Source organism: Capricornis sumatraensis, chromosome 1 (assembly GCF_032405125.1).
Source record: "Capricornis sumatraensis isolate serow.1 chromosome 1, serow.2, whole genome shotgun sequence".
NCBI lineage: Eukaryota > Metazoa > Chordata > Mammalia > Artiodactyla > Bovidae > Capricornis > Capricornis sumatraensis.
This window is the reverse complement of record NC_091069.1, coordinates 250536448-250549782: the sequence shown is the minus strand read 5'-3', so window position 1 is coordinate 250549782 and position 13335 is coordinate 250536448. Positions and strand designations below refer to the sequence as shown.

At 52.6% G+C, this 13335-nt stretch overlaps 1 protein-coding gene across 1 annotated transcript in view; it reads left to right on the top strand.

The window, feature by feature from the left end:
- The first annotated feature begins 12481 nt into the window (after positions 1-12481).
- The window catches only part of TSPEAR (thrombospondin type laminin G domain and EAR repeats), a 103827-nt gene continuing 102973 nt past the window's right edge, over positions 12482-13335 (top strand). The window contains exons 1-2 of the mRNA XM_068969501.1: positions 12482-12650; positions 12777-12997. Of these exons, the coding sequence (XP_068825602.1) occupies positions 12482-12650; positions 12777-12997 (390 nt within the window). The remainder of the gene's footprint in view (positions 12651-12776; positions 12998-13335) is intronic.

Sequence of the window (13335 nt, the reverse complement as noted above, 5' to 3'; positions counted from 1 at the left end):
CAGGGTTTTTTCTAATGAGTCAATTCTTCACATCAGGTGACCAAAGAATTGGAGTTTCAGCTTCACCATCAGTCCTTCCAATGAATATTCGGGACTGATTTCCTTTAAGGATGGACTGGTTGGATCTCCTTGCACTCTAGGGGACTCTCAGGGGTCTTCTCCAACACCACAGTTCAAAAGCATCAATTCTTCGGTGCTCAGCTTTCTTTATAGTCCAACCCTCACATCCATACACGACTACTGGAAAAATCATAGCTTTGACTAGACAGACCTTTGTTGGCAAAGTAATGTCTCTGCTTTTTAATATGCTGTCTAGGTTGGTCATAACTTTTATGACATTTATGACAGAATATAACATCAAGGTAGGAAGGAAATATGTCTGCAGTAATGTGTCAGGGGTTTTCACTGGCTGCATGAGAGATCCATCTAGCCTAACTCCAGCTTCCCTGACTGATGGGACTGCTGTGTGCACACCTGGGGACCTCCCTGTCTGTGCGGCAGGCTCAGAAAAGCAAAGATGAACAAGCCGAGCCCTGAGCTGCCAGCCTAGGAAAGTCAAGTTCTTGGTGCCCTGCGATGCTGTGACTACCATGTCCAGCACAGTATGGTGTGCATCGGCCTGGAGGAGTGACACCTTACTCCTGTGGGAGGACTCTGAGGGACACTGATGCTTCTGCTAAGTCTGGGTGCTCAAATTCTCACCCTTCCTGGCTGTTCTGTGCTTCCAATAATGGGGCTCAGTCCAGGCCTCTCATCTCCTTGGAAGTCTATGAAAGGCAAGAGAGGGGTCTAGGATTTCAGTCAAATTGTGAGCTGAGTTGTCTGTCTGCATATTTTGAGTTACACAAATAAAATACATTTGAACCTGGCCTCTTGTGCTCAGGTTCCTGGCCTCTCTGGAGATACAGGAACTCATCATATAGACTGGGAATGCATGAGATATAGAGAAAAACATACAGACACAGACACACAGAGGAAGAGAGAAGGAGAGATGTCTGTTTCCATCTATGATAAGGAGCCAGTGCCAGATACACTCCTGCCGAGGAGAACTTGGAAAGCTGGATAAAACTCAAACATCTGTTCAAAGCTTTGGAGGGCCGCTGATCAAACTAAGACTTGAGAGGCAAACTTGTTGAATGTTAGGGAACTTTAGAGGGGTGAGCCAGCTTTTCCTGATGGCTTTTCCCTGAAATGTGGCTGACGAGTCTCGGCTTTGGGTGCACAGAGGAGAAACGTGGCCAAAGGCTGCAACTACAATGAAGAGAAGCCAGCAGAGCTCCTGAGATCTCAGGGGGCTGGAGAAAATTACATGGGGTTTGTGAACATGGAGGCAGCAAGGACTCGAGGGGACAAGATCCCAGACAAATGGGAGGCAGAGCTCTAGAAATGTACATTGAATCCTCAAGGCATCTGCCGAGTTTCATGCTGTGCAGGGAAGATACTTAGAAGGTCATCAGAAAGCCACTGAAAGCCAAGCAGAGTTTTTGCAGTCTCTACCAAGGAGACAAAACCCAGAGTTAAGACTAGCCAAAAAGGAGCAGCTCTCAGCCAGGACCCCAAAGAGCTCAGTCCTAGGAGTGGGGAAAACCAGACGTAGACGAGCACTTACAGAGTCTGCCTCCCAGCCTCACAACAGTAACAGTCCTCGGCCACACCCAAGCCATCTGCCCAGGGTGCGGTGAATCTCTTCGGAAGCAGAGAAGCCTTCAGAGCTGCTAGGAGTTTGCATACACAACCTCAGCCATGCAATCATGGATGACAGCCATGCCAAGGAAGAGCACCAAGAAACAAAACAGACAGTAGAAACAAAGCCACAGGTGACCCAGCGTTAGAGCTGTCAGACATGGCTGTTTACAACAATTGTGATGAATGTGCTTAAGGAAACAGATGTAAGGGTGGACGGTTTTATCTAAAACTGAAAAATGTGTAAAAGAAGTAGGAATTCTGGGCTCAAATATTGCAGAAAGGTAACAACAGTATTTATGACTTGATAGGTGGATTTAATAGTAGAAGAGACAGCCAGAGGGTGGATTACTGGTAGAAGCTATGAAGCATTTAGGATGAAGTTAGAGCGTAAAAAGGAGGGAAAATAACTGAATAAATATGGGAGAACGTGGTGAAAAAATTTCACTTTTTTTTTTTCCTCCTTGGAGCCCAAAATGAAAGCAAGAGATATAATGGGGGATATTTGAAGAGATCATGGTAAATCTTTTTCTAAAACAAATTCAAGCTACAAATTCAAGCAATAATATAAACCTTAAGAGAACTAAATATTAACGAAGCCACACCTAAGTGGATCATAATGAAGCTGATGAAAGTCAAAGATAGAGACTAATTGTTGAAAACAATCAGAGGAAAAATAAACATTAACTTCATAGTGGCAGCAGCAGAAGATTTATAGTAGTTTTCCTATCAGAAAAGAGGAAAGTTAGGAGGCAATGAGAGGGCATCTTTAAGGGGCTGAAAGAAAATAACTAACTGCAAACCTGTAAGAACACCATCAAAGGTGAAGGTAAAGCAAAATGACGCCAGACAAAAACTGAGCAAATTCAACACCAGAAGACCGACTTAAAATTAGCATTAAAGAGAAATCTCCAGGTAGAATGACTGAAAGGCAGATAGGCTTGCAGCAGACAGGTGTGCAATACACAGGTGTGTGACAGGTGTGTGCAGACAGATGTGTAACAAACAAGTGTCTAACAGGCTTGCAGCAGATGAGTGTGCAACAGACTAGTGTGTAACATGTGTGCGACTGACAGGCTTGCAGCAGACGGGTGTGCAACAGTGCATGCTCAGCCACTCAGTCATGTCCGACTCTTCGTGACCTCATGGACTGTAGCTCACCAGGCTTCTCTGTCCATAGGAATTTTCAGGCCAGAATACTGGAGTGGGGTGCCATTTCCTCCTCCAGGGGATCTTCCCTGTGTAGCAGATGGGCCTGCAGCAGACAGGCCTGCAGCAGATGGGCCTGCAGCAGACAGGCCTGCAGCAGACGGGCCTGCAGCAGATGGGCACACAGCAGGCCTGCTGGCAGGGGGAGGAGGTGCAGCTGGAGGGCTGGCAGCTGGACTGCTGGCAGTACGAGGCCAGGCAGGAGCTGCTGCAGGCTGGCTGGCAGCAGGGGCTGGACTCGCAGCTCACTGGGGTGCAGAGGAGGGTCAGGCGGGGGCCGGGGCACAGCGGCTGGGGGCGCAGCAGGGGGATTCGCAGCAGCCCTCTGGACAGTTGTCCTCCTCCGTCCACCAGGAGGAGCCGGTGCAGGAGTCACAGGACCCAGGCAGACAGACCCGGCTGCTGTAGCAAAGTGGAGGCAGCCGTGGTGGTGGTGGAGGGGCTGGAGGAAGGTGAGGATGTGAGTGTGTGCGTGAGTGAGTGTGTGAAGTGTCTGGGCCACTGTTTTTTGTTTCCCCTCCTGGTGTGTGTATTGTCCTGGGGGAGGTTCTACACCCTCCCTCCTGGTCGCTGTTGAGAGCAGATTCAGAGAACAAGTGGCAACTGTTTCTGTCCCAGGAGCTCAGCTCTCTCTTGAAGTCGGCCTGGAATGTCTTTACTTGGTTTTGGCCTAGGAAGCAACCCTGGGTGGATGTCAGCTATCTTGTTTTCACCAGTGTCACTGGGGGCAGAGGTGGACCCGTGTCTGTGGGCGCTGCGTCCTGGCCTGGTCTAGGTGAGTGCTGCTGGGGTTGCCGGGCTGGCTGAACAATGTCGTGTGGCTGGAAGGTCCGCGAGGAGGTGTGTTTGGTTCTAAATAAAGATAATGTGAGTCCTGGTCTGCAGGCAGCCCTGGCCCAGCGTTCAAGGCAGCGGTGACAGCGCCACAGACTGGCAGGCTCACACAACACGAGTGGGTCTTAGTCTGGACGTCAAACGTGGGAGGTTAATGCTGTCTGAGGCTCTGGGGGACAAGCTGTCCCAGGGTCTCTTAGCTCTCCCCTGGATTCTGGGACTTTTATGGCAATTCTTGGGGTTCCATCACTTGTAGAAGCATCACTCTGATCTCTGCTTCCATCATCACAGGGCATTTTCCACATGGGCACGTGTCTGCCTCCAAACTTCCCCTTTCTATGAGGACATGAGTCAGGTGGGATTAAGAGACATCCCGAAGACCTCATTGTACCTTGATTAATTCGCAAAGACCCTATTTCCAATCAAACTCACAGGTACTGGGGCTGGGGCAGCAGCATCTTCTCGGGACACAACCAGCCCCTAATAAGTGCTGTCCCTGCCCTGAGGCTGACCTAAGGCCAGGCTCTGCGTGGAAGGAGGAGTCAAACTGGTGTCCATTCTCCTTCCTTGGGGACAGTCATGAAGGGCGGGGTGCAGGCAGCAGCTGGCCTGACAGGTTCAGAGCACACATAGGACTTCTGCTGGTCCAGGCATGGTCTGAGCTTGTGGGGTGATTTTTTTATTTTATGGAGTAACTGTACAAGGAGCACAAAGAAGTCACATATGCCCCTCTCCAGCTTTCTCTAGTGTTAACATCACATGGATGGAGAAGGCAATGGCACCCCACGCCAGTAGTCTTGCCTGGAAAATCCCATGGATGGAGGAGCCTGGTAGGCCACAGTCCATGGGGTCGCTAAGAGTCAGACATGACTGAGTGACCTCACTTTCACTTTTCACTTTCATGCATTGGAGAAGGCAATGGCATCCCACTCCAGTGTTCTTGCCTGGAGAATCCCAGGGATGGGGGAGCCTGGTGGGCTGCCGTCTATGGGGTCACACAGAGTTGGACACAACTGAAGCGACTTAGTAGCAGCAGCAGCAACATCACATGGAAGTGTAGATCAGTTACCAAGTCTTTGAAACCAGCATCGGGACATCACTATTCACTAACCCTTCATGGATCACAGCCTTGTTGTGACAATGGGGCTTGGGTAACTCAATGAAACTATGAGCCATTCTATATCACGTCACCCAAGACAGACGAGTCATTTATCAGAAGAGTTCTGACAAAACGTGGTCCACTAGAGAAGGAAATGGCAAACCATTCCAGTATTCTTGCCATGAGAACCCCATGAACAGTATGAAAAATTTTTCTATGAACAAGAGGCAGGTGGAGGACGTGGAGGGAGGGTCTGTCCCAGGAAGGGGCCTACTCAGTTACAGTCTCTGCCTATCAGGGAATTGGTCCATTTCATCTAAGATTCGAATATGTAGGCATAATGCTATTTGTAGAGTCTCTTCATTATCCTTTTAATTCCTCCTTTTAAAATTTTATTTTATTGAAGTATAACTGATTTACAGTCATATTCTGCTGTACAGCAAAGTGATTCAGTTATACATATATATATATATATTCATTTTCAAATCCTTTTCCATTATGGTTTAATCACAGGATATGGAACATAGTTGCCTGTGCTCTGAGTGACACCTCGCTATTTATCCATCCTATAGATAATAGTTTGCCTCTGTTAATCCCAAACTCCCAGTCCATCCCTTCCCCCCTCCCCTCTCCCTTGGCAACCACAGTCTGTTCTCTATGTCTGTGAGTCTGTTTCCTTTAAGCTTTTGAATAATGTTCAGTGATATCTCATTTTTCATTTTTTGACATTGATACATCGTTTCTTCTTATTGCACTGCAACCCCCCATCAGTCTGGTAGAAGTTTATCAATTTTATTAATCTTCTTGAAGACCCAGCTTTGGTTTCGGTGAATTTTCCTTTTGTTTCAGTCACACTGATTTCCATCCTTCTCCTCCCTTTTGCTCACGGTGGGTTCCGTTTGCTCTTTTAGTTTAAGTTTCTTCAATCGAAGCCTCTATGGTTGACTTGATACCATCCTCCTTTCCTTCTGGAAGCACTGGGACCACAGACCTTCCTCTCCTTCAGCTGTATCCACACGCCTCTCAGTGCTGGCCATCCTGGTCTGTAACCGGAGGCTTGGAATGGTCTGGTCTCCACGGCTGTTTTCACTCTGATTCCATCATTGCACGAGTTTTCAGGATAATAGAGTCAGGGCACTCGCACGCATAGGATTTGGAAGCAGCCAAGCCCCTGGTTGCTGAGTGTTTGGACTTCCACCTCCTGCAGCCCGAGGCCACTGCACCCCCATTCATCACTGATGTGTCTTCACTCACCAGGAGGACGTGCAATAAGGGAACACGGAAAGCTGGCTGGATCACAGGATAATCGCACCCTGCAGGAGTGAGCCGTGTTTCTGTTGCAAAGGTCCCTGGGGCGGGTGCTGCCCTTCCGTCCTGGCCTCACCCACCTCTGCTCCTGGCAGGAGAAGACTGGGAGGCGGCTCTTTGGATCAGTGTCGGCGCCTTCTGTGGGTGGGACCCTGTGGGCAGCTGAGCTTCCTGTCCAACCCCCTTGTCTGCGTGCCAGCCCCACTGCCTGCATGATGGTGTGCTGTCTTTGTCTCCTGAATATCCAGGTGCCTGGTGAGGTCAGGCAGTTGCTGGACCCTATAGAGAACATCCGAGAAAGGTGGGAACGGAAGGTTCAGGTTTGGACTGCAAGTGTGGGGCTGGGAGATGGACTGGTCCCACTCTGTGTGTGGACTTCCCTGCGTCAACTGACTGAGGGATCCTGGAAGCCCTGTTACCTGTTTACATGCCCTGAACTAAAGTCAGCTGCTTGCCAGCCACGTGGCTCTTAGGGGACCTACTTGCAGCCCCAGCAGCTGTCCTTTCATAGGCAGACACAGAGCCTCCCGCAAATTCACAGGAATGTTAGAGTGACCTACAAAGCGGCCTAGCATAGGACTGACAGCACCGGCCTTGCGGGGTGGGCGGTCCATCTGCCCATCACTGGGAGGCAGTCTGACTTGGGGGGCAGCTCCTGCCTGCCTGATGATGTTCCAGTCTCTCCCGCAACCCCACAGGAAAGGGGGTCCAGGCCTCTGAGAGGTCAGGTTGCAGGAGAGCTTGGCGCCAAGGCCATGGTTGTCGCTATACCCTCTGATGGGCCCTCTGGACAACTTTCTGCGTTCTGAGAGCCCTTGGTTCCTGGGCTAAAGCAGACCTTGGAGGTTGACGAGAGAGGGGATGTGTGTGAGTTTAAAAGTGTGGATGCAAGAGAAGGGCTTAGCCTGAGCTGACCCCGGGGGCTCTTCACGCCTGCTGGTCATTCATTGCTGGCGTCCTGCTCTCTCGACACCTCCCCTGTCACGCAGCTGTGGCTTTCCAGGCTGTGGACGTCCCAGGGACATGCCAGGCTCAAGCCGAGACAGCCCATCCCATTCGAAGCCCAGCGGCCCAGCCCAGCCTCCCTCCACATCCCTTCAGCGCCTTTTAAAAAAGTGAAGAAAAGCCGATTTAAACACAGAACAGGGGCAGGAGCCGTTTTCCCCTTTTGTGCTTCATCTTTTATTTAAATTGAAAGCTGGTTGATTTACAATATTGTCAATTTCTTCTGGACAGTGAAGCAATTCCGTTATACTCTCTCTATATGCCTTCTCTTTTAGATTCTTTTTCATTACGGTTTATGATAGGATACTGAATGTGATCACCTGTGCTCTACAGTAACACCTTGTTGTTTATCCATCCTACATACAATAGTTTGCATCTGCCAGTCCCACACTCCCAATCCTTCCCTCCCCCACTCCACTTCTTGGCAACCGCAGGTCTGTTCTCTGTGTGCTTGAGTCTGTTTCTATTTTGCAGACAAGTTCATTTGTGATATACATTAGGTTCCATATATAAATGACATCATATGGTATTGTCTTTGTGTGATTTTCTCTGCCTAGTATAATCCTCTCTAGTTTCACCCACGTTACTGCAAGCGGCATTAATTCGTTCTTTTTTATGGCTGAGTAATATTCCATCGTGTGTATGTACCACATCTGCTCACCTCTGGATGGATGTGTAGGCTGTTTCTGGGCTCCATCTGTATACTTTTTCCTGTTTCCTTTTTTAACCAGTCTAATAGGGGGAAAATGATACCTTGTTTAATTTGCTTTTGTCTGACTGATCAGGCTGTTTGGGCTGTTTCTCAGATTGCCTGCCTTTGGGGAGATGGCTGCTCTCATGTTTTCCTTGCTGATGTCCTGGGTGTCTTGCTCCTGCTGTGTGTTAACTCCTTGTCAGTTTTAAATCCCGCCCAGGCTCTGTTCTGTGAATACGGCATGGCCCATGGTGTCCTTTCTTGGGCAGAAATTCTTGTTTTGATGTGAGCAGATGATCCAACTTCCTTCTGATGGTTTGTGTCTAGTGTTGAGAAACCTTCCTTAACCTCAGGTCACAAAGACAGCCCCCAACCTCTCCCTCTAAATTGGAGGTCCCACTTCCCACCCTGCCTGGAGCTGACTCTGTGTGCCCTGTTCAGGGAGAAATGGGCCTGGGTTTTTCTCTGTTCAACCCCAACTTTCCCATCACCACCCACAGGTCAGCCATCCCTCCTCACTAACTATACCTCCGTGGTGCCTGGACTGCTGGCATCTTGCCCGGGGGTGTCTGAGCTCTTGGCTCACCCCATCACTGCTCCATCTGCCTCTCCTTGGGCCCAAACTGGACTCTCCGTTGCTAGGGCAGTGTGGTAAGTCTCACTGCCCTGCAGGGACCCCTAATTCTTGGAAATGAGTTTGCTCCTAGTCCCCGAGCTCCCAGTGAACTCAGTGAAATCCAGAGTGAAGAGGACCTTATTGGCTGTGTGGTCCCCCTCCCTCCCCACCTCTAATGGAGGGGCCATTTCAGAGGCCATCTGAAGCCGGCCTGTGGCTCACACCTGGGCATCCAACAGAGGCAGCTGTCCCCACCGCTTCCAGCCAATGAATAACCTCAGTCTTCACGGTCCCCGTACAAGAGGCCTCCCTAAGGGACTATTCTTGGGGATGAGGAGCCTGGCTTCTGGCTAGAAACGCTTTGCATACTCTCTCGGCCAAACTCAGGCCTCCCCACAGGCCTCCCCAGAACGCTGCCCTGCCCAGGCCTGGGACACAGCTGGGCACTGCCATCCTGGAGGGAGCTCTGCCTCCCCAGCCCCAGGCCTCCTCTCAGGCCTCCTGTGAAGACACTTCCACACTCCGGCCCTTCCCTCTCCAGCCCCAGGGCTCATTCTGCCCGAGGCTTTTGTTCCAGGGTCCCTGGCCTGACCCCAGTGGGCACCCTTCCAGGGGAAGATAAGGTTTTGCTTTCTGCCTTGTCTGTTGCTGTGATCAGCCCCAGGTTGCTCAGCTCTTTCTTCAGCTGCGCTGAGTACCCGACAGGGCCGGTCACCACCCTCCCATCTTACAGACGAGGCAATTGAGGCTCAGAAGGTGCAGTGAGTCAATCATGGGCCAGGTCTTATGAGGCTGAGGTTGGGGTTAGGACCTATGTGTTGCCAGCTTTGAGTTCATCTCTCTGCGGCTGCTACATCCTCTCAGCTAAATTATGAGCACCTGGGGACAAACTGTTTATTACGGAAACTGGCATTTCAAGGAGCTTTTGTGGAATAGACGAAGACCACCCAAATGAGAACAAGACCCAAAGGAGAACAAGCCATCTATTCCATGCTGGCTCCAGCAGGCGGTCTGCCACCGTCCCCTGGGTTTGGCAGAGGCTCAGGCACAGCCTGGAGTGGACAGAAAGGCCTGGGTGTGGTCTGATGGAGGCTCTTGGCGTGGGAAGTGGGGTGGACCAGAGCTGTGCCCATGTGCCCCGGTCAAGGAGCAGGTCTGGTTTTCTCTGTGTGGCCCTGAACTGGAAGTGGGGACAAATGTTAGGAAGCTGGTGGTCACTGACTGCATTCTGGGCAATGGTGCAGAGGCTGTGTGCCGGCTTCCAGGCTGGTCACCACTGAGGTTGTGGGGCAGACCTCTCGGGCCATGTGTCTATGGCTTGGCCACTGTCCATCTGTGCGTCCAGCCTCCCAGGCGGTGCTGGTGACTGCGCCACATCTGTTAGGGTTATCTTGCTGGACTCCATCACCACATGTCCATCGTCCTTTGTGATCCCTGACCTTTATGAAATCAGTCACTCAGTGGTTCCTGCATCAGCGGGACTTCCCCAGGAAGACGAACACACCATCTCTTTAACCTGCAGAACCCTCGGCAGGGCAGGGGTGTGGAAGAGGCACAGAGAGAGAGAGCCTGTGTGGACAGAAGCCTGCTAGGGCAGAGGCTGCGTGGTGGGTAGTGGAGTAGGGGGGCGGGCAGGGTACCAGGAAGAGGCTGTCTCGGTTAACAATGGAGGGAGAGGCTTGAGCTGGGATTAGTGGAATCCAGGTCTCTCTAGTTGCCGTGCCTGGGGCTTGGCCAGGTCAAGTCATGTCCTGGCAGCTGGGCGACCTGCCTGGTGGAGGGCCCATATTTCCTGAAGGAGGGGCTGGACCCCTGTGGGGCCACAGCTGAAACCTTGACAGTGGGCCCACAGCCAGGCAGGGCCCATGTACCCTGTGTCTGTCATTTTGGGGGTGAATTTAGGGTGAGCAGTGTTCGCTTACTGCCCCAGGCTCTGCAGGGGCCCTTCCCAGGCACAACCTCACCCCTCACCTGGGCAGCCCAAGGCTGGGGTCAGGATCCGGCTCTCGAAACAGACTTCCCTCCACCTCCGACCCTGGCATCTGTCTGGGAGCCCTGCCCCCGACACACAGCTAATGTTCCTGCCCTCGACGTTTGGGTACATCAGAGCCCAAGCTGTGAGTAGTGTAGTTTGAACATGCGTGCTTTCCAAAGTGAAGCCCCACACTGTGCGCTGCTTCTCATGTTCAGTGGTGGAAATGACAACTGTGACCTGCCCTCCCATCACAGAGCAGCATCCATCCATCCATCACCACGTCCCCCAGAGGGTCTCACCTGTCTGTCCTCCCAGACCCTGCTCAGGCTGCCACATCCCTGGGTTCCAAGCACTGCTGCCCAGCTGGCATGAGCCTCAAATCTGTGTCCAGCCTGCCCTCCGTCCCCACACCCTTGGGCACAGCCACACCCGGTGGGCGCCTCCAGACACACGAGGATGCCCCTTGGCCCTCTCCAGGAGGATGTAAGCATCCTGGCTGTGCCCCAGGCTCGATGGCCCTTAACTCTGAAACTTGAGCACTGGGGGTGGGACAGTGCAGTCTGGTTTTAAGAGCCAAAGTTCCCCCTTGTTGAGGCCACCCACTTTCCCTGTAAGAATTTCCTGCCTTCTGGGTAGAATCCCTCTGTTCTCTGGACCTCGCCCCTCCCGCTGCCCACCCTGGTCTGCTCTGGTCCCTCTCACCGCCAACCTTCCACGTTTTGTGCTCTGACTCTGAGTGGCTGTCGCCTGCAACGCAGGAGACCCCGGTTTAATTCCTGGGTCAGGAAGACCTGCTGGAGAAGGGATAGGCTACCCACTCCAGTATTCTTGGGCTTCTTTGGAAGGAATGATGCTAAAGCTGAAACTCTAGTACTTTGGCCACCTCATGCGAAGAGTTGACTCATTGGAAAAGACTCTGATGCTGGGAGGGATTGGGGGCAGGAGGAGAAGGGGACAACAAAGGATGAGATGGCTGGATGACATCACTGACTTGATAGACGTGAGTTTGCATGAACTCCGGGAATCAGTGATGGACAGGGAGGCCTGGTGTGTTCCAATTCATGGGGTCGCAGAGTCTGACACGACTGAGCAACTGAACTGAACTGAACTTGTGGCTCAGCTGGTAAAGAATCCACCTGCAATGTAGGAGACCTGGGTTCGATCCCTGGGTTGGGAAGATCCCCTGGAGAAGGGAAAGGCTACCCGCTCCAGTATTCTGGCCTGGAGAATTCCATGGACTGTGTAGTCCATGGGGTTTCAAAGAGGCAGACACACCTGAGCGACCTTCACTTCACTTCACTCCTCTCTTCTCTGGACTCAGTGTTTTTCCTCTGAACTAGTTTGGAAAGACCTTTTCCTTCCTAAATCCCCTTGATTTAATAGAGAACACATGCCCCTTGTCTTCTGCTTCATCCACCCCGTTTGTGACACCCCGCCCTGGGAGCCTCCACAGAGTCCCCTCTGGTCACCCTCTGGGGCCGAGCAGAGGGCAGGGGCAGCCTTGGGGCGGGTAGGACTGGGCCTGAGTGCGGTGGGAGTGCACTGGGGGCATCCTTTGCTCTCAGGGCCGCAGCCCTGCTGACTTGCTGACCCATCCCCATAGTGCCCTGACCGCTAGCTCCATGTCAGGCTCAGGCCTCCTAGCAGGACCGCCAGGCCCTGAGGGAGACAGCTCTGGGGAGGGCTTTTCATTCACACGTGCCTGTCTCTTATCCCAGCCACAGCCTGACACATGGTGGCCAAGTCTGGAAGGGTCCAAGGGACAGCCGTGGGCTCTGCCCCGAGCCAGTCCTTCCCTCCCACTGTGGGGCCAGGGGTTGGTGGGGTTGACACGACTCCCACCGCTAGTCACAGGTGCTCACCCGGCTCCCCACTGTCCTTTCCTACCATCTGGCCTTGGGTGTATTTTGTCTGATGACCTTGAACTTCAGAACAGGAGCCCTCCTGCTCCTCTACAGCATGTGGAAGAGGCAGTGCTCAGGCCGGGGTGAGTCCAGGTCTTAGGTGCCCACTCTCTAGCAGCACAGGGAACCTCACAGACAGCTCTGCGGGGCACGGATGCAGTCCCTGCCGCATCCAGACCCGGATGCTTCCCACGTGGGAGCCTGCCTCCTGGGCACTGGGGCTAGGCGGGGACTTCCGGACCTCCAGCAGGCCCAGCACAACGCCTGGCAGTCAGAGGACAGGGTGGAGCCGTGGGGAGGAGAGGTCACGGCAGACCCACTGGGTAAGCTCTCCGTGCCTCTGCTCACTGGTTAGAGGGAAGCTGGACACTCAGCTTGCAGGGCTCTTGTAAAGATGCTGAAGTCATGCCCAGGCACCCTGTAACCCACCTATGATTTCCTTGACACAGACCTGCGGCCCCTGGATGTGCTGGCAGAGGCGGTCCCTCCCGATGGCTCTGCTGTCGGGGTCAGGGTGATGCAGGTCCAAGGCGCACGAGGACTCCAGCTCTCAGCCGCCGCGCCCCATGCCCTGAGCTTCCCTGCCTCGAGGATTTTCTTCAGATGTGACCTCTTCCCGGAGGAATTTTCCATCGTTGTGACCTTGAAAGTCCCCAGCCTCCCCCCTAAGGTCAGTGACTCCTCCTGTCTACATGTAGAATGACCCCTGTGCCTTTGCATGTTCCAATGCCAGAGTGTGCAGAGGGCACGACTGGCCCATCGAGAGGTCAAGAGTGGCCGGCCTTGGCAGGTACTGAGGTGCCCGTTGCTGTGAGTGTGCAGGCAGAGCCTGTATGACCGTCACCAGGGGTCTGTACAGCAACTGTAACTTTCTGGTGTGCTGAGATGTCAAAGGCGAGAGATGACGCCGCAGTTTTTAGTTTGACATCCTTTGGCAGGAAATGTGAACAAAATAACAAAACATACCCTTCTTGGGTCTGTTTACCTGAGATTTGCAGTCCCATCCAC